The sequence below is a fragment of the Scardinius erythrophthalmus genome (genome assembly GCF_964197995.2).
Source record: "Scardinius erythrophthalmus genome assembly, chromosome: 20".
Taxonomy (NCBI): domain Eukaryota; kingdom Metazoa; phylum Chordata; class Actinopteri; order Cypriniformes; family Leuciscidae; genus Scardinius; species Scardinius erythrophthalmus.
The window spans coordinates 7,432,266-7,452,843 of record NC_138240.1 but is presented as its reverse complement, the minus strand read 5'-3'; the positions used below and the strand labels follow the sequence as shown (position 1 = coordinate 7,452,843).

The 20,578-nt window shown below is 38.3% G+C and overlaps 1 protein-coding gene across 5 annotated transcripts; it reads right to left on the bottom strand.

The window, feature by feature from the left end:
- Window positions 1-520: 520 nt before the first annotated feature.
- Window positions 521-20,578, bottom strand: kif2a (kinesin family member 2a). 5 transcript variants are annotated; one of them, XM_081349176.1, is made up of 21 exons: window positions 20,353-20,578; window positions 18,384-18,478; window positions 17,821-17,943; window positions 17,676-17,730; window positions 16,031-16,162; window positions 12,181-12,281; window positions 11,947-12,042; window positions 11,452-11,506; window positions 11,191-11,353; window positions 11,006-11,096; window positions 10,716-10,779; window positions 10,538-10,629; window positions 10,158-10,300; window positions 9,805-10,009; window positions 7,317-7,427; window positions 7,152-7,219; window positions 6,793-6,876; window positions 3,460-3,610; window positions 2,561-2,662; window positions 1,690-1,825; window positions 521-1,580 (listed from the first exon to the last, which is right to left on the bottom strand). In XM_081349176.1, the coding sequence occupies exons 1-21, from the start codon at window positions 20,411-20,413 to the stop codon at window positions 1,495-1,497; spliced, it is 2,214 nt and encodes a 737-aa protein (XP_081205302.1). In that variant the 5' UTR covers window positions 20,414-20,578; the 3' UTR covers window positions 521-1,494. The 5 variants fall into 5 exon arrangements, with proteins under 5 accessions (XP_081205302.1, XP_081205301.1, XP_081205304.1 ...); XM_081349175.1 differs by having other exon boundaries at window positions 18,384-18,496; window positions 20,353-20,538; XM_081349178.1 differs by lacking the exon at window positions 20,353-20,578 and adding an exon at window positions 20,178-20,194 and having other exon boundaries at window positions 18,384-18,498.

Sequence of the window (20,578 nt, the reverse complement as noted above, 5' to 3'; positions counted from 1 at the left end):
TGCATTATTTAAAAAATGACCAGCCATTAATTCGTACAGAAATAGAAAGTGTTAGTTAGGTTTCTTATAAATGTCAGCAATGCGTACAAAACCCATTGCTTGAAATTAAAGGGTAATGGAAACTAATAGTGAAATGTCACGGTACGTATACAGTTTGGTCTAGGGCTTTTATTGCTTTTCATACTGTCCTTATTGTTCTATTTGTTTAAGTACAAAAAATAAATAAAAAGAAACTTTCTTTCCTTTTAGCTCAGTGTAACAGGACCAAATTATAAAACACCGCCCCCTAGGACAATAACTTTGGAACTTCATCCACAAATGGTATCTATCTATCTATCTATGCTTTTTAATTTTAATAATTAACTTAATCTTTACACTACTTATTACCCGTGAGTCACTTTCGTTCTCAACCTTATTGGACAGTCGCCACAATCTCTTGAATAAAACTATTTTTTACAAAGGCAAGAAGTCACAGTTTAAGTACAAAAGGAAAGGAAACAGGATAAAAAGGCAGAATTTTGTTGAATAATTCTTTATTTAGCAACCACTGAATTGAGAGGTGCCAACACTGAAAACATCAGCAGCGAATAAGTGGTATTCCCTATTTGTTATGTGAATCTTGCAGTAATTTAATACACTTACACATTTTAATAGGCAATGTGAGAATGTTGGGAAGTTTTCAAAGTAAAACACCAAGGGATGAGTGTTTTGGTGGACTGTTAACTTCCTTTCCACAAGGAAACATGATATGGCACAAAAGCATTCTACAGATAAACCGATGAGAGAGACGGCAAAGAGAATAGTATGTGGAAAAGGAATAGCGGTCATTGAGAAACCAACAAACTAACATGACTGCTGAATATTCTCACATTCATTCACATAACCTCAACATTTTTTCCCCCAGTGCATTAAATGCTTCTTTGAGAACGTCTTAAACTTCAATTAGTATGCCTTCAAGAAATGGCAAGGTGAAACAGAGTAAAATGCTATAACAGCCAATAAACAGAAACCTTCACCGTGCTGAGTACGGCAAACGGACCCCCAAAAAACAAGGTTATTTAAAGTGCAGATGAACCAAGTCAGTCATGCTGGGAACGGAGTGATAATCAGTTGCTGAGTGTTCATGCATACAATTAAGAACAACTTCGAAGGAAGGATTTCAGTGGTACAACTAAAAAAAAAAAAAAAAGGGTAGAAAATGTATCAACTGATACAAATCTGTACCCTTAACCTACAATGAAAAAGTAAATAAATAAAATCGATACTACTAAAAAAAAAATTTCTAAAACTTTCCTCAGAATCTTAATCATTCATCAAGGGTTTTAATGATGAGCAAAATCCCCTTATTTATCCTCTGCTGATTTGTAAGAGAATCACCTAATGCGTTATTTCACATGTGAAAGTAGGAAAGAGTTTCTTCAGAATACTTCTGAATACTATCATGAAGCCTACAAGACTCTTGTATTTGTTGTTCCTCCGCGAGCAAGTTCCAGGCTACAGCGCGCGGGGCCGCTTGGGGTTAATCTGCTTGCTGGCTTGTTCCTCCTCTTGGAGCGTAGAACGGAATGACCTCACTTTATCTGATAATACAAGCAGACACACATCCATTAATACTCCATTCCATCAGGAAAACATCAAACTCTTCTGATTAAAGGAAAAACTAAAAATTCATTGTAGAGGACGCATTACCTCGGAGCTCAATAAAGATCTCGATCTTCTGGTCAAGAATCTGCTCAAGCTGAGAGGAGTAGGTGTCCACATCATAGTCCACCTCCTCAGTCATCTCCAGGAGAACCTTCTCGTCCTCAAGCCACCTGATAGACTCCTGTCAGCACAAACAGTGTGAACGTCATCATCAGCAATTCCCTTTTTCAGTTTTGGGGCAGAAGCTTATCAGAGTTAGCCTAGAAATCTAGATGCACCCTAGCGGCAGCAAAATGTATTTCGCAGCCAGGTGGGTCTAGCAACTCTCAATAAACCTTCTCGCTGCAAAAACCCAGTTTGGGTCAGGCCAATCACGTTGTGTATAGAGTAGGCGGGGGCGGGCTTAACATACACGACAGAGTTGCGACGGTTACCTGGCTGCTGCTACTTGAAAACAAAGAATGGCGGCTGCTGATGGAGAACAACGGTCTTTCGAATCGGCTTTGGCCGCGACTCTGGAGGACTTGGAGTTAAGTTTTTCTTTGAGAAAAGAGCAAAGAACGGCACTTAAGTCATTCTTAAAAAAAGGAAGATGTGTTCGTCGTTTTGCCGGCCAGATATGGCAAAAGTTGAATCTATCAACTAAGCTCCGCTGTTGGGAAAACGCTCTGGTTGGTTGAAGCGCTGTCCTATTGCGTGCATAGGGAATTTGAAAGACAGCCGTTTATCCCGCCCCTCGGATTGAGCCGTGACTATGGTGAGTTTCCAGACCTAACATCTTGATGTAGGTCTGGCTTGCCAGGCTATATCAGAGTATAAATAAACAGAAAAAAAGCAAGCACAGCAAACCAAACGCTGACATAAAATAGCCTAAAAAGCTCTAGAGTGAAAGCACAGTTAAAACCAAAACAAACACCTGAAACACAGCCCGGTGGTCCTCCAAAACCTGCTCCTCCATCTCCACCAGCTGAGACACTGCCTCGTGGAACGTGAAGAGCTGAGGGGAGACTTCCTCTTCCTGTCAATATTCAAACACAAACATTTATCAATGTATGATCCAGGGTATCTAAAAGGAGAGTGAGGCAACCAATCGATTGCCTGTCTAATTTTCCTGTTTATGGTTTCAGTCCTATGCTTACAAATGATAAGCAATACTTATCTTTATAAAGCATGAATACATTGATGCCAAATACAGCCTTTATAAACATAAAAAAAATACTAAAATTAAAATATAAAATTATTTGAGGTGTAATTGATTTCTTTGTTGTTGAGATGGCAGGGTTTATCAACTATAGTCCTTTTAGCCCCACCCCCTTTCTGTGCTCGTTGTGTTCTGTCTTCCGGTTTGAATTTCCACAGCATGGAGATAAGATCTTACGATTATAAAAGCTCGTTTTAAAATCTTCCCGGTCAACTGACATTTGTTACGACAACCGCTTCAAACATTATAGTGCTCATGGTCATTTTCGGTAACTCTACAATAAGTAAATCCACTTCACCAGCTAATTACTCTTGGGCAGCATTTCCATAGAAATATACAGCAACCATAAAAATGGACGTTCAAAGAAAAAAAATTCTAAACATGGCTGCGCACTTGTTTCTCTGCGCATAATCTCTATACTGCAGCCAGCCACAGACAGGGGGATCAAAATGTTTTGGCTTTTTTTAGGACGTGTGGGGCACACTTGTAAGTAGACAGATGGTCACAAAATATACTTCTAAAAAGTATAAAAATACAACATTGAAGTAGTTGTCAATGTCATCAAGCATGCTTTTTTAAAGTGGAGTAAGTAATAGGAAAATTTGTGTTTTTACATTCTGTTCACAGAGCAGTTTGAGGTCATCTCTCTGAGGGGAGTTACCCAACTCCCAATCCTCATCCATGATGTCCAGCTGGTTGATAGCATTGACATTGGGGCGGATTCCCTCCGTCACAGCATTAGGATCCACGGTCAGCTCCTTCACTCTAAATGCACAGATTGACAGCATTTATGATGATGTTTTTAGAGCAATCATGCTGACCTAAATGACACCATGCACAGGTCACAGGACTGAAAAGCTTCAATATAATCTGGGTACTTACTACATAGAACAATTATTTAAAAAAAAAAGTGTAACCTGATGTCACACTGTATACCAGTGGTTCTCAATTCCAGTCCTCGTGACACACTGCTCTGCACATTTTGTATGTCTCTCTTATCTGACACACTCAGTTCAGTTCATGGAGTCTCTCCTAATGAGCTGATGATCTGGTTCAGGTGTGTTAAAGGGGTCATGACATGAGAAACCAAATTTGCCTTGATCTTTTGGCATATAAGAGGTCGTTGTACCATTAAAACGTCCTGCAAGTTTCATAGCTTAAGACATCCTCCCCATTATAAACGAATCATTTATTTAATCAAGCTCTAAATACAGCTCGTTCTGGATCCATGGTATGAAGTGACGTCACAGTACGAAGTGACGTCACGGTACGAAGTGACGTAGCAGTCGTTTGCATATGACCGCTTCCAGCGTAGACAACTACGCTTCAAGCGCAAGATAACTAGCCTCATGTCATCATCGCATCTGTCACGCGCTTCACATGTTCAGTCGACGTGCAGCGAGTGGGTCTGTTTACAAGAAGATTGCGATGTCACGCAGATGTGCTGTTCCTGGCTGTGGACAAACAACATGTTTGAATAATATACGCTGCTGAAAGATCCAGACGTCAGGGGAAGATGGATGCAGTTTATTTTTTGCGGACGTCCCAGTCACGACAGAGTTAATTTAAGTGTGTGTTCTCCACATTTCAAGGATGAGTGACAGTTGAGAACAATCGCAGTTTGATGCTGGCTTTGCCAGAAAACTTTTGTACAAGACAAGGCCGTGTGGACTATTCTGGGCTACACAACGACGACCGCAAACTGTAAGTAATGTAGGCTATTTAAAACTTAAAACTTTTTTAAAACGTTAATTGCAGTTTAATTCATTATGAATAATCACCGTGTTTTTTAGCCTACTTATTGTTTTATGACCGTCATGTTCATGCCCCGTAGGCTATTAAAAGATGTAGGCTGTTAAACTGACAAAATAGTTTCACACTTTCTATGTGGACGGGCCGATGCATTCTTAGTTGTGTTGATGGTTCATTTCCTCTGATTCCGACTCAAACATCATTGCAATCGCCATCGCCTCGCACGCATCACCCGTTACTATGGTAACGGTAAACACAGTTCCGCAAAATCCGCACGTTTTGAAAAGGGGGCGTTAACAATTGATGCATAGGCACTGACGTTATCCAATCATAACAGTGGGTGTTAACACTGAACTCTTAAAGGGGAAACACCCCCAAAACAGACTGTTTGAATCAGAGCATGAGAAACAGGGTGGGAAAAGGTCATAAATCACTAAATTTTAAACGTTTTTTGTCCAAAAAACTATAGTAATACTATATTGAAAAGAGAGTTCTCTGCGCTTCTGTAATCCACAAACAATCCGGTGCAACCAGGGCAGGACAAAACAATTCAAAGAAAAGGAATCGCCGGTGCAACACAGATGTCTACTGATTAAAATATTTATTTAAGGTGCATAACAATAAATGACTAACGTTTCGATGTGTTTCATTGCTCATTCTCTCTAAGGACTCTGATGAAGATGTAACCACATCGAAACGTTAGTCATTTATTGTTATGCACCTTAAATAAATATTTTAATCAGTAGACATCTGTGTTGCACCGGCGATTCCTTTTGCTTGTATAGTAATACTATAATTGCACCTAAGGGAACACAATAAAAGAAAAGAAAAAAACATGTCATGACCCCTTTAAATAAGGGAGACATACAAAATGTGCAGAGCAGTGGGTCACGAGGACTGGAATTGAGAACCACTGCTGTATACTCTTACCTTATTTAAAACAGAACCTTACATTATTTAGTACAAAAATCTAAAGCTTTATACTTTTAACAAGCATGGTGTGACAAAATCTACAAACAGGAACAAAAGTTAGTTTTTTAAATTGTATTGCATCATACAACTTGTATCCATTTGTGCAGTTAACGCCAACTGTTTATGGTGTCATCTAATTTTTTCGAATTATGTACAGTGTTTATGTGCATTAATATTAATATAGGTGTTATTACTAAAGGAGAAGGAAGGACAAAAGCACCACAGAAATGCCAGACATTCCCAGGGTTAGAGAAATTAAATGACAGCAGATCATCAGAGGGGAAATGAAAAATGTTTACAACAAGCACAACCATTAGTGTGAGAAGTGAGTGCAGCCAATGTGTCTAAAAATGAAACAGACAGTGGTTATACACATTGCTGTGTATGAATATTTATTTTCCATGCATCAGTTAAAAGCCAACATGGGATGTTGGTTATCTACTGAGCAGTGCTGGGGAAGCTACTTTGAAATTGCCAGACAAGCTACACTCATAATGTAATCAATTAAAGATTGTATTTATAATTAAATGACTTTAATTATAATAAATATATTGGATTATATTATTTTGAATCAGAACAGTATTATTTCTGAGAAGTATTTACTGTAAAAAAAAATTACACTAACAACTAATAAATCACCCTCATTCACACAACACATGGATAAACAGCATTTAACTAAATATATCGATACAAACAAGCAGTAAAATTCTATGAAGATAATACTGAGCGGGTCAAATTAATCAGTAAATTTTTTTTTGAAGTAGTCATTGAAATGAACAATCTGATCTAAGGTTCTCACGAAACAAAAATTATAGTAGTTGTCATCGATAGCAATCCCAGTGAACTGTGACAATAATTGATACCAGTTTTGAGGTAGTGATACTTTTGACATCCCTAAACAGAACACAGTGATTCGATCAAATTAAAATTCATTTGAGTGATCAACTAATTTTGGTTTTGAGTTTTAGTTATAAGACTGCAATACAATATAACAACAAAAAAAAAAGAATGATTTAGGGGTTTGTTTGTCATTTTTCGCTACTTGAGATGGAAAAAATGCTTGTTCATGAAAAAGCCAAATTTTTGAAAACAGTTTGGCAACTATTATGCTACTGATAAATGAAGTTAATAACTTATCACTATTATTTTAGTTACTCCCCAACACTGCTGGAGTGTATCTGACTGAGAACAAGGTGGGAAGCTGCATAGACATGTGCTCATACTCATAGGTAGGAGACGGTTCAGAGCGACTTCCTCCCCCCTGAGAGAAGGGGATGTCAGAGGGGCTAATCCCAAACTCCTTTACTCTGAAGACAGTCAAGAAAGAACAGAGAAAAACAGCAAGAGAGAAAGAGAAGAGCACAGCCAATCAGAAGAGACAAGTTACGACAAGACGTTTTCCCATCAGCATGTCAAATCATTGGTAAATAAAAAAAACACTTTTTTTAAAAGACACTAAAGGCAAAAATTTTAGTGATATTTAAAATATCTTCAAAATGGTTGAAAAAGAAAAAAACAGCTAGAAGCTACATTGGCGAGAGAGTTCTTTTTCAAAACGCACAACACAGTGCCATGTCCTCACCTGTTGGCATATCTCAGAGTGTTCAGCGTGTTCTCACAGGAGGCCATACCAGGAGAGATGGTGGCGATCTGAACAGGCAACAGTCACGATTAGAGCTGTGCAACCAGGCAAAAGTAAACTTAGCCAAATCCCAATGCTTGAGAAAGAGGGCTTAATCAAACTTACCATGCATGTCCTGGAGTTCTCACCGATAAATGAGTCTCTGAGGACCTGTGTTAGCTTGCTCGCTCTGAATGGGGTGTGAGGCTTATTACGGCCCAGAGCTCTGATACATTCCTAATATTTGGGACATGCAAGATCACAATGATTAACTTTTCAAAATGGCAAAATTCAAAATGGCACCTCCTGACCAAAAGGTTGCCAACCCATGCTCTAGAGTTTGCTCTGGTGTGGTATTAGCCGTTTTCTGACCGGAGGAACCTTTTCACAGTTCCTAGAACTATTGGCTAAAGTACCCGGATGTCGGCATGTTCGCACCGCAGGAACTAGGAACGATTTTAGTTCTAGGAACTCCATTTGGAGGAACTAATTTAGGTCCTACTTCAGAGTAGGGTCTAAACCAGCACTATAGGAACTACCCGTGACGTTAGTGTACGCTGATTGACCGAACGCACGCGGAACACCAGCACCCGCCATTTTTTAAAACAGCTAGAATGTAAACACACAGATTATAGCCTATATATTTACTCCATAAACTAACTATACAAACATGGATAGATGGGTCTTTAAACCTTTATGCTGAAGAGAAAAAACATGATTATGTTTAACTGCCCAGCTAGCAAAACTGGACATCAACCACACAGCATAGGCTAATAACCTTTTTTTCATATACTGTCTACTTTCTATAACAGTGCGGTGCGGTGCCTTGGGCTTCATTGGCACCATTTATTTTCAAGCATGTTAATGGCATATTTTTATGAATAAAGACCAGTATCACTGATATAGCTACTTATGTCTCTTTGTCCAAAATTTGAAACATTTATTAGGCTTAAAAAAATATAACAACTTTTAATTTAAGTAAACTTAAAACAATCATCACTTAAACCCATAATAAATGTAATATTTACCTGTACCTTACCTGTCTAACCAATGTGAATATAGAAATTGAATACGTTTATAAAACAGTCCGCACTGCATAAATTATAAATGAAAAATAGATTAATCCTTAAGCGTTTGGCGGTTAGTAATTTTCTCTGTCCCCATTGTTCTTTGGTTAACTTTACTAACAGAGAGAATTGCTGTCACTTACCAGCCGCTGCTGACAGGATCTCACGCATCTCATTCTCTACTCGATTGTATTTAACTCATTTTACTGTTCTTGTGAAGATACTCGACAAAACTGACATTTTGACATAGCCTAAATGTGTGTGTTATGGTTCGTACATGCGCGAAAGGGAACTCGATGGCGCGCTGTCGACTGCGAATGCGATACTGGCGCGCGTCTTTCTGTGTGTGTGTGTTTGTGTGTGTGTGTGTGTGTGTGTGTGTCAGGAGGACATTCATTCACTGACAGCGCGTCACTGACAGCGCTCTTTTGTCTTCTCGCGCATTGATAGTTTAAAACATTTGCGTGAAGGAGAGCATGATCATATAACCCAAAGGATGACAGAAAGAACAGACGCTGCGATAAATATTTTAATACGTTAAAGCTGGACAAATTAATCGCATGCGTTTACTTTGACAGCACTAACGTTAGGCTACTTGTTGTACATTGCTGACAGAAAATGCTGCGGTTTAAAGTGGACTCGTTTTCATGGTAGGCCTACACAGAATGTGTTTTTTTTTGTAAGCTGCACAGAATATTTAATTAAATATTCAAATGAAATATTTAGCCAAGTCTGAAGTTACCAAGCAGCAGTGTGTGTTAACGTTAGCTCAGTTATCAACAGGTGTAGACAGAAAAGATGATTATCCTGACCTGAGCTAATTTACTGAACCAACTCACACCTCTCCTTTCTTTCTTTTCATCCATGATGACATTAAAGTCACGTACCGTTACCTGTTGTTTCTGGCGTTTCATCGCTGTCTGTGCTGCAACCGCTAAGTTACTCGCTCATTAGAACATTCAGTGAGCCATTTTACACAGGCTCGGTCCTGCTCCGAGTCCTCCGTGTCAATGACGGCGTGCGGTTAAACATCATAACAAACGAATTTGAGTGGGGGTGGGGAGGACAACGGGATTTTGGAAAGTGTCCCCATAGGAAATTACGCCCGTGCAGGAGGACATCATCCAAAGCTTCATGAACTAGCGCTCCTTTCCCCCACAACGTTAACGTGACGTATAAACCTCAATCACACTGTGTTGCCAGGCCCCGCCCTGCTCTGCTTCTGATAGGCTTGTAACGTTAGTAGAGCTGCGTTTCTTTCATATGATTGGTAGGTGAAATCAATTGACTCGAAAATATTAAACCGCATGCAAGATTCAAATTTATTTATTTTTCTTCCTCACGGCCGCACGCCGGAGATCCGGCACGGTGCCGGAATACTTTAAGCCCTGCTACCAGTTCCTATGGCCACTTGGCCAGTGCGAACGCTAACAGCAAAACCGGGTTTGGGGGAGAGTAGTTCTTAGAACTGTTTAGAAGTGGACAGTTCCTAGAACTAAGTTCCTGTAACTACTTGGTCGGAAAGCGGCTATTTTTAAGGCGCTGACCTTTAGAGCCAACAGACTCTTGTTGATTTCGGCTCCCTCTAAACGAGTCTGCCGATCAGCACTGGACGTGTCCGCTCCACGCTCGTTACCCGCCAGATCAATGAGTGAGAATTTGCCATGCATCTTGCCCTTCCTTCGTAGTATGATTTGAAAGACGGCATGGCTACGGGACGAGTGGGCATTGGCTGAGGTCTGACCTGATGTCCTGAGATGGTAAATAGGAGGAAATTTCAGGACCAATTACACACCAGAGATCATGAATCGTATTTTGGAAATGATTTAGAGATATGCATTTTTAATCAGCAGCAAATAATTCAGTGTACATGTTAATTGCTTTACCCAGCGAGTATTACCTGCAGCTGTTTCCCATTTCAATGAGTTTGAGGACATCCTCAGTGCATTTGACCTCACGTTCCTGAAGCCCAACCACTTGCACCTGCTGCTTTCCATCTTCTAGCACACGCAGCTTAGCCTTCCGATTCAACAGATCAAATACCTATAGAAGACAAAGACTTTAAACTAATTGTCCTTTTTAAAAAATAGGCTTTAGTTCACATCACAGCCATGAGTCATCAGTTTTCTAAAATAACACTCCTGATAATCAAAAACAAATCAATGAATGGACATATTTTGTGAAATGAAAATAATCCAGTCATCTAGCAAATGTGTACAATTCTTCAAATGGTACACATTTTCAATTAACGGAAAGCGAATGTAACTCAGAGTCACTTGCCTTTCCACTGTAAATTTCAAAGAACGTTGCGTAAACCTGAAGATCCAGCTTCTTATAGTTTGGTTTCTTCAGCATGAGAAAAACATCTCGAGCTGTGTACACGACACAAATATAAATGAGTTGTTTGAATGAAATTACAAGATTAAATAAATTACAGGACCAAATAAACATCAATTACCAGCTAATGCATAGATTCCTTTAGAGCAATCCTGGTTCTTTCCTGAAAAATCTCCACCCATGGTCTAAAACAAAAAGCAATTGATGAGCTTTGCGTCCAATTATACTAATATATATATATATATATATATATATATATATATATATATATATATATATATATATATATATATATATATATATATATATATATATAAAATGAGCAGTACAGGTATTGTGGTATTTTTTTGTGCCAGCTATCCAAATAGGATTTTTACAAAATCTCAATTATATTAAATAAACACTTCTTACATGAGTTTTTCCACTTCCTGTTTGGCCATAAGCAAAGCATGTGGCCATTCCTCTATCAAATATGGTTTCCACAAGAGGTCTTGCAGTAAACCTTTGGAGAGAGCAGACAGAAGTTATTTTCCTCTGACAATGATCAATTATATTGAGAAATATTCTTGTTTAATGAGCAATGAATGATCCTCTACCTGTAAACCATTTCATTTGTTGTGCTGTCATCAAAGGCATAATCGAAGCGGAATGTTTGGTTCTCTAGGTATCGAGTCAGGTCCACCTTCTGTTTTGGTTCATGAACCATGACAACATCTTTACTTGGAATAGTGATCACATCTAGGTCCTTTACTGTCAACTCTACAACACAAATGAGAAATGTCAATCAAAAATTAAAAAAAGGTATATCTTATTTTAAAAAAATTAAAGTACACCAATTGTCCTTTCTGAGGCATTACCTTTTTTATTGAGGGGTCGTTTCCTAACACAAACACATATTCTGTGCTCTTCAATCTGTCGAAACATGAATTACGATTTACTTCTCAAAGTAGAAAAGACAAACAAACAAACAAACCCAAGACTGAATTATAAAATATTGCAGGTTATCGTTTTTTTCTTATTAATAGATTTTTATAATAATATGAAATTGTAATTTTGTTTTCAGTATTACTATTATCATCATCATCATTAAAATGTGAATCTCAAATACAGTTTGTCCAGGTAGTATTCCACCCCAAACTCAAATAGAGAAAATTTGCAGAATAAATAATCATGATAATAAAAATAAAACAATGAATAATAAATTAAATAACAATTACCATCATAAAGAAAATATGGAAAAATATAAGATGGTAATATATATATATTTTTTTTAAATAAAATTTCATTTAAGCAAAATTTTTTTTTTTTTATTTAATTAAATATTACCCAGATATTTCTTTATTAATACCTACCAAATCTGTTGTGGTTAGTGGTCGATAGTCCAAACTTGCTCTGAAGTCTCTGATCATCTGAAGTATTTCATAGTTTGGAACCGTTGTATCAATCTCCTTCAAAACAAAAGCACGTTCACAATAGGAACACCATTAGGTGAAATAATCTATTAGTCAAACCTGAGAAACACATTACAATTAGAAGCTTAGAGAAAAGGCAGAGAGATATAATGACAGAAAGATGAGAAGTCTCACCTGTGCTCGCTTCTCTCTCAGTTCCTGTTGCTGTATCCTGCGCCGCTCCCTCTTCTCCTGCAATTTTTCCACTTCCTTCACACAGTTCGACTTCCTCCTTGCTGTTAGAGACCACAATTCCATTTTAACAAAGCCAACAATCGCTCTTACAACCCGCCCCCTCCCACTGTATCTCCCTCTAAAAAAAAGTGTGTATTTGTGTAGACAGAGTGGCTATAGAGGCAAGCCAGAGCCTCTGGCAGCTGGCACATGGTAGCGCCAACAGCCCTCTCCATCTTAAAAGAGCTCTATTCTATGAGCAAGCCTTTTCCAAAGTCATTTATCTATGCGCTCTTGATTGTCCTCAACATATCTGAAATGACTGCTATTACTTGCAAACAATAGTATCAGTAGAACATGGAATAAAAGATTAGGCCACATAACAGTCATTAATATTCATTCAGACTCTAATTTCATCTACATAAAAAAAGTGCAATTTGAACAATGACTCATATTGCAACTAGTGGTGCAACGGATCATCATTGATCCGTGATCCGTTCGGAACAATATCTTCGGTTCGGCACACACGTGATCCGCAGATTAATTTATGAAAAAAAAAAAAAGTTGTGCGCATGTTCAGTCCACACACAGCGTGGTAATGGCGAGCGGAGGAACGGAGGAGCTTGAACGCCCCGCGTCATTTAAATCCCCTGTATGGGAGCATTTTGGCTTCCCTGGAACACGCGTCTATTTCGCTTCAAACGCTCGCTTTATCATTATACGCGCGCGGCGCGTCCTATTCGCTTTGGACACGCGAAAGGATTCAAACTGTTCAAGCATCGAACTAGACGCGAATTTGACGCTCTATTCGTGTATGGTGTGAACGCAGCAAAATGAACAGGCTGCGATGTATGCTGGAATGTGTGTGTGTGTGTGTGTGTGTGTGTGTGTGTGTCAGAGAGAGAGAGAGAGAGAGAGCGAGGCACGGGCACGATCGAACAAACACACACACACACGCACGCTGTTTAAAAGCAAAAATTATCTCATCTTTTGGACATTCATCATATTGCATTGGTTTTCATTTCTTGTCCTCAAACAGAGTAATCTGTTTATTTTGAAGTTACACATTCTACATTGATTGATTTTTGTTTTTAATGGTAGTATCATTTTATACAGAAATAAATGATTTATAATTCAGATGAGAATAACGTTAAAGTTAATTAAAATTTTAAGGAAACAAATATATTGATCTGAAATATAGCAAATTAATTTTAAATTCATTCAGGTAGCCTACAATTACCAAACATATCTCAATGTCTTTTGAATATCAGTCTTTCATAATCAACTGTTGTTGTGGACTATATACTGGAGAAGTATTTGTTCTCCATTTGAGTGAGATGTTTTTATGTGGCTAATTGAGCAAAGTGCTTCCATATATTTTATTATTAGTAGTATTAGTTCAAGAATAAAATAAAAATATCGGATTGATATCGGTATCGGCAAATAGCCAAAGCTGCGGCATCGGTATCGTATTGGAAGTGAAAAAGTGGTATCGGGAAATCCGTGGAAACACATCAAGCATGGCAGGGGCGCAGATAGAATTTTTTAACTGGGGGGGACCAAGCTGTCAGCAAATGATTTAAACTCAATTCGTTATTTGCGTAATATGGGCTTTAACTAGTGCTCAAGTAGTAACTTTGCATAATCTGGGCTAATGATTTGCATTAAAAAGCCATTGGGGGATTGTTATTTAAAATCATGGATAAACAACAATGACCAAAGGTAAACAAAAGCCTACCTGATCACCACTAGCAATGCATGATCAGACTGTTATTTGACTAGTATGCCAATCACCCACCAAAAACTTCATGTCTTCAGCAAAGTATGTTTTTTTTAAACATTTGCTTATCTCAGCATACAAAGTCTATCATTATGAACAAAAAAAGCAAAGAACCTATGTGCAAATAATAATAATACTAATTGTTTGGTTTTTGAAAAAACGAGGTGATTTTTTTGTGTCTCTTCATCGCCTTTATATGACATTTATACAGTCATTTTTTTTCAGTTCAGAAAATCACCGGCTCAGTTTAGAAATAGGGGCTGTTTACACCTGGCCACTTCATGCGCTTTCTGTGATCGGTAGCTATCCGATCGTGAAAAGACCAGGTGTAAATGCCCTCCGAAACGCATTCGAGACAGATTTGAATCCGAGCGCTCAAACCACTTCAGGAGGAGGTCTGGTCCGCATCCCAGACGAAACTGGACAAGTGTAAATGCATCTGGTTGTTGAAACCGTATATGTAAATTTTACTCCTTCCAAAAATGATAAAAAATAAACGTGTGAGAGCGTGTTATAGGCTATATGTAATGTTATAGCCAGATATGGCGATGCTACTGGAACAGCATCGCCGCAGACGAGAGGCTGAACTCAAACGTGCAAACTATCACAAATCAAAGTGAAAGTAAGTCACAGACGCTTAACACACAATCATCATCATTATAAGTAAAGAAATGAAATGATCTTACCAGGGCTGTTACTGCTCTCTCTTATTGCGGTCTATAATTTAGAATTTTTAGCTGATGATCAATAAAATGCAGCTCATATTGGTTACTTTCGGTGACGCGCACTCCATTAAATATGTATAGGCCTATAGCGTGCCAAGCGCGGGAATTGAAGATCGGATTTAAATTTGTTTTGCAAAAACACGTTTATGTATAGTGTATAGCCTACACATAATGTATAGCGAAAACACTGATTAATCCCCTGTTTTACCGATTTTTGTCGCGTTTGGGATAGTGAGGGCGGGGGACGGATCGGGTCACTATGAATCTGGGGGGGTCATGTCCCCCCCGTCCCCAGTGCCATCTGCGCGCCTGAAGCATGGCCACGCATTTGAAGCGACATCACCCCGGTGTTTCGCTGACAGGAGTGAAAACGAAGGCTGCTCAACATTGCACAATCATACCGGGCTAAAGCCATCACAAACGCTATCAGTGTGTTTATAGTCACGCTTCATGGAATGAACCCATCGCGCTCCCACTGTTGATTTTATATATTTTAATTTAATAAAACTTGTTTATTTGTCTTGTCTTTTTTTTTTTTTTTTGCTGATCCGAAAAATGATCCGATCCGTGACTCTGATCCGAGAAACGATCCGAACCGTGAGTTTTTTGATCCGTTGCACCCCTAATTGCAACACTAAACTATGGGTAGGAATTTTTAGACACCTGATGATTTGACTTTTGGAGAGTTATGACCTAATTCCAAAACTATTCTCTAAGCATCTCAATTTTCAACAGCATAGGGGCATAAATATACTAAAATATGACTGAAATAACCTGACAATATACACTGCATGGATCAGATCAATTCAGAATTGTTTGAGAAAGAATCACAACACACCTGTGAATCAATAAACAAGCAAATCAATTCAAGCAAATCAGTCAAGAAAGCTTGTAGTTCTGCCGAAAGGATGTGCAGTATCGTGCGGTGCACAGAAAACAGGTTGAGCATTTTGATTCCAGATTAATTCGGCAGACAGACTCTTGTAAGCTTCATAAATTCAAAGCAAGAGGATTAATCAGGACAGTTCAGAGTCATGTCAAGGCTGCCCGGTCACAGACGGTCACTGACATTCAGAGGGGCGACTGGGGTGTCCAAACCACACCCCACAAGATTTGAGCCAAGATACAAACAGATTATCAAGGTTAGGTTTACTGCAAAAAAAAAAAAGACTCCAAAAGGATGCTTTGTCTTTATGCATGACATGCATCCTCTGCAGGAGGCCTCAGATTGGCTTTCAGAGTTTTCCTATGGGGAAAAGGGGGTTGACATGAACAGACTGAAAAGCACTGAGAAGTGTCATATTACCGTTCTGTTGCTGAATTAGCTCTCTTTGGGTCTGGCTCTGTGTGGGTTGAGAGGGTTGTTGTGCAGGTGGAGGGGGTGCTGATTCTGGCTGCTGCTGCTGCTGTTGGGCCGGCCGTGCCCGAGTCGAGACAACTTTACAACAGAACACATAAGAGTCAGCAAATCACAGTCAGACTATGTCTGAAAACTTAACAGGAGCACTCAAACATGCCTATAATGCGTAAAAATGGCACTCAGGTAGACAGCTTTCCAAATTTTGAAGCACAGCCCAGCCGGCATAGTATGGTAGTATGCTGAGACAAGTAATTTAATTTGAATAGAAGTTGACATTTTGATTACAAATTATGATATGAGGTCAAAATTGTTGATTTTACTTTTTTTTATCATTCACAATAAGATAAAACAGATAGGGTGAATGTTAATTTCATGCCGACTTTAACCCTATAAAGCCTGCCATATCATATTTCTACAGCTAATGGGGTGACCACCTGGTTATTGCTCTGTAGCAGGACAGTAGATGTGATTTTATGGGAAAATGTGGAACATGGTAGTGAGACATACATTTTCTACTATTAAGAACCGTTCAAAACTAGAGTGATAACTATAAAAATAAAGATACAGTTCTAAAAATCATTCAAAATATATAAGAATAGCAGAGTCAAGACCACGACTATAACGATAACGGAACAGAGAACACAAAAACAATGACAGCCAATCAGAATCCATCCTACTTTAAAGAGCTTGAGCATTTAAAGCGGCAAACGACAAAACTGAGCGTGCACTTATAATAAACAGAACATTATCGTTTGCTGGTGTGGACACCAATATTGCTATTGTTATCTTTACAGTTATTGTTCTTGATGTGAACGGGCCTTTAAACTGTGTAAATATTGATTTACATTTAGAAAAAAAAAATCACATTTTATAAAAAATACATTTCCTCATTGCGTTTAGTTTATTTTCTTTTATAAGCCTTTGCAAACATTAAATGCGTTTTTAACGGATTCAATGCATTTTGAACTTGTTTTTTTGTTGGATCTGGCAGGTTTGATTTTCTTATCCAGAATGTGTCTAGATGAAACCCCGGCTGGTGTAGCTGTATTTAACGACTTTGATGAGGTCCACACAGATTCTTTTGCTCCGTCCAGTCGACATCAGCAGAAAAATACTTATCTACGTATACGTTGGCTGGGATTTTCACCAAATTGCATATTTCTGGGCCTCTAAATAAAACTGAAGTGTGGGCTCCATATTCTTTTCTATAAAAGTCTGATGTATCAAATATTACTTAACAAAAAACAAATGCAAACTTTATTTATTTAGATTTTTTTTTAATATTTTGTCTAAAGGTTCAAAGAATAATTATAGCACTGAATATTAGAATTCTGTTATACAAGAGTACCCTGTCAAGATTAAGTGCTTGTGGAGTGTGCAGTCTATGAAAACTACACAGCCTCAGACTGAGCCTGACACATGCATGTGTCACCCTTCATTTTGAAGCACCCAGCACGTGCACACTACATATTTATTTAATTAAATCATAGTCTTTAGCAGATTAATAATCGCACATGGGCATACTGCAATTCAGAAAATATTCTGATTTTTTGTGCAGTCCTAATCATGAGTCATATAAGAGCAAATATACCTCTGTTGTCTCTGGATGGGATTTCACTTCTTCCCGGTGCAATAGTTCTACGATTCTGCACACAAACAAAAGCACACAAAAAGGTTTAAAAAGATGCGAACAATTAGAGTGCAAACTCAACATTTAACTGTGATCTTGTACAAACCTTAGGGATTTTGTTGACTTTCACAGAGCTGGGTGTAGGAGGCGGTGGTGTAACAGGGCTCAAGGAAATCTCTTCCTCTGCAGCAACATCTGGATTTAGTGAGAATATGCACTCCAAATCAATCTGTTACCAAAAAAAAAGTGAAAATTACAATTAAAAAAACTTCTATCCAAAACAGGGTTATTGTAGTTAACTAAAACTGAAACTAAAACCCTAAAAATACATTTTTGAAATAAAAAAAAGTTAACTAAAATAAAATATAAAACACTTCCAACTTCAAAAATAACCAAATTTTTAACTAAAATGGAAAATATAAAAATAAAAACTGATTCAAAATAGTAATAAAAACTATAATAGCATCTCTAAACTAAAATAACACTGCTAATACCAAAGCATACAGAATGTCCTAATATTAAAAAAGGTACAGGGCAGCCAGGGTATGATTGCAGAAAAGGAACACGACACGTGTCCACTGACTGAGGGCATACTGCACCCTAACAACACCAGAATGTTGTTCCATCCATAATTAATAACAAAGGCAGCTGAGAGGCTACTAGACTTACCTCTTTCCCTTTGGTGTCTCCATTTTCTATCCATTCCACAGTAACACTGTCATTATCTTCATTCAAAGAGGTCACCATGGCCTGGTGTATTCGCCCTGTAAGAAATCCAACAGCTCTAAGTGAGAAAGACAAATGAAAAACATTCATTCATATGTTTTGAAATTTTAAACAAGTTTGAGTGGATCTTGAAGAGGTCATGTACAAGATGGCATGAACGCAAAAACCTGCATCAGAAGCTGTGCTTATCAACTACTGAAAAGTCTAGCATCACCGAAAACAAACAGCCATGTTTCCGTATCTATTATTCAGCAGAGCTATTCCTACTCGCACGTCTCCATCCCTGCAATTATTCAACAGCGGCATCAGCAGGAAAAAGCACATATTATCCTGCCATAAAACAAGCTATTTAAAACCCCAGCATGCAACATCAGGCCAAAAGAAAAGTCAAGACCCTGCTTTAAGTAAAAGGCACTAGAGACCTCCTCTGTTTAAAATGTCACAAGCACTGCTCGTCTTCAGAGTCAACAGTCATCTCTATTACGCAATACACAAAAACTTCCCAAAGAGACAGGAGTGGTTTGTTTAACACGTCAACAGATCCAGGCTCATTCGTTTCTTTGCTACAAACTGAAGTTAAATATAACACGGCCTTCTCAAAGAGATCAAATCATAATCTGTTCTGACAGTCTTCAACATTGCTAATACCAATGAAATGCCACTGAATGCTCACAAGACACAAACTACACTAGTTTTTACTAAATCTACATTTCTGTACTGAGACATCAGCAGAAACTAATTTGATTGTCATTGCAGATTGACAATGTGCAATTTTTTTCAAGATGTTTAATCTTAATTAAACATCTTAAATGTATTGTCTTTTTATGACCAATAAGATACAGATTATTTGTAAGTGTCCATAACAAATATTCAGAACAATATGTGTTTGGTTTTGAATAATGTAACAGTAGTATTATTACTATCGTTGTAATCTATGCAAAGTTGTAAAGGGGAAAAATTGTTTTTCATCTGTCTTTGGCCACATTTTTAACCTTAAAATAAATTGCTGTTCTTTACAAAGTTGAGTAGTTATCCAAACAATACATATGCTTCTTCACATGCAAAAGTCTTTATTTGGTTCTATTTATGAGTGATTGAACTGTGAATATTGGTAATATATGTATATATATATAAAATAAGTCACTAATCATCTGTCTGTCTATATAATGCAACCAGTCCCAAGCTTCTGTTGTCAGCATTTCTTTTGGCCATTAGGATGAGATCAATCTCTGAGCCCACATTACATAACTTTTAGGGAACTTGCTTGTCATCTTCAAATCATGATATTTATTGAGTCATCTGTCCATATTATTATGAATATGTAAACTCTCAGATGTCATCATAACTTCAAATGAGTGACTGATGTGAACTTAAATGAGCCGAATGAAAACTTACAGTGAGTTTAAGGCTCAAAACTACCAAGCTAAACCAGCTGGCTTTAGTAAACCCAGCAACCTCCCTTTCTCCACACTTATTTACACCCAATCTGTAAAACAAAACATTCATTCATTTGCAAATGACCTAAGATGGCTAACCCACTTAAATCCAGAATCACCAGGACTTCCATGATTATATTCCCTACCAATATAAGACATGGATGTTGTTGAGCTCAAATCCAATACAATCGCACACATTATGAATAACTAAACAAACTCCACCCGGTTTAGCAGGTGGCTAACGTCAACCGACAGTTGCACTGTTGATTGACACAAGCTCGTTAACTACCAGGCAACCTACCAGGCAACCAGCAGCAACAGACCAAACTCAGCGCCATATATTGATTTATACCAGGTTCAACCACCTAAACTGTCGTTTCTGCCGTGTGTATTTGTGAGGTAACGTTAGCATCCGTTAGCCGAACCGGGGAAACGACTTTAACGGACGGTTACAAGCGACCCAAATATGAACTCACCATCGCTGCGCTTTATCTCCACAAAAATCCCCACGACGATCTTGCCGAAGGTCGCCGCCATGTCTCATTTATGGGACGATGGGAATAGGCAGATAGACGGGCGTGTGGGAACTAAAAAACAGTGTTTGTGTTTGAATTTTTCACATTTGTTGTTCCGTGTTGCTCAAAACCGGGAGGCGGCCACAGCGCGAGACATAAAAGAGAGAGTACAGGGCGCGTGCGCGGG

Coding starts and splice junctions, on each gene's coding strand:
- kif2a (XM_081349175.1), bottom strand. CDS start 20,413: ATGGCGGCGACCTTCGGCAAGATCGTCGTGGGGATTTTTGTGGAGATA. Junction 7,220..7,316: donor AGAACTCCAGGACATGCATG/GTAAGTTTGATT, acceptor TTGCCTGTTCAG/ATCGCCACCATCTCTCCTGG. Junction 1,581..1,689: donor GATCTTTATTGAGCTCCGAG/GTAATGCGTCCT, acceptor TTGTATTATCAG/ATAAAGTGAGGTCATTCCGT.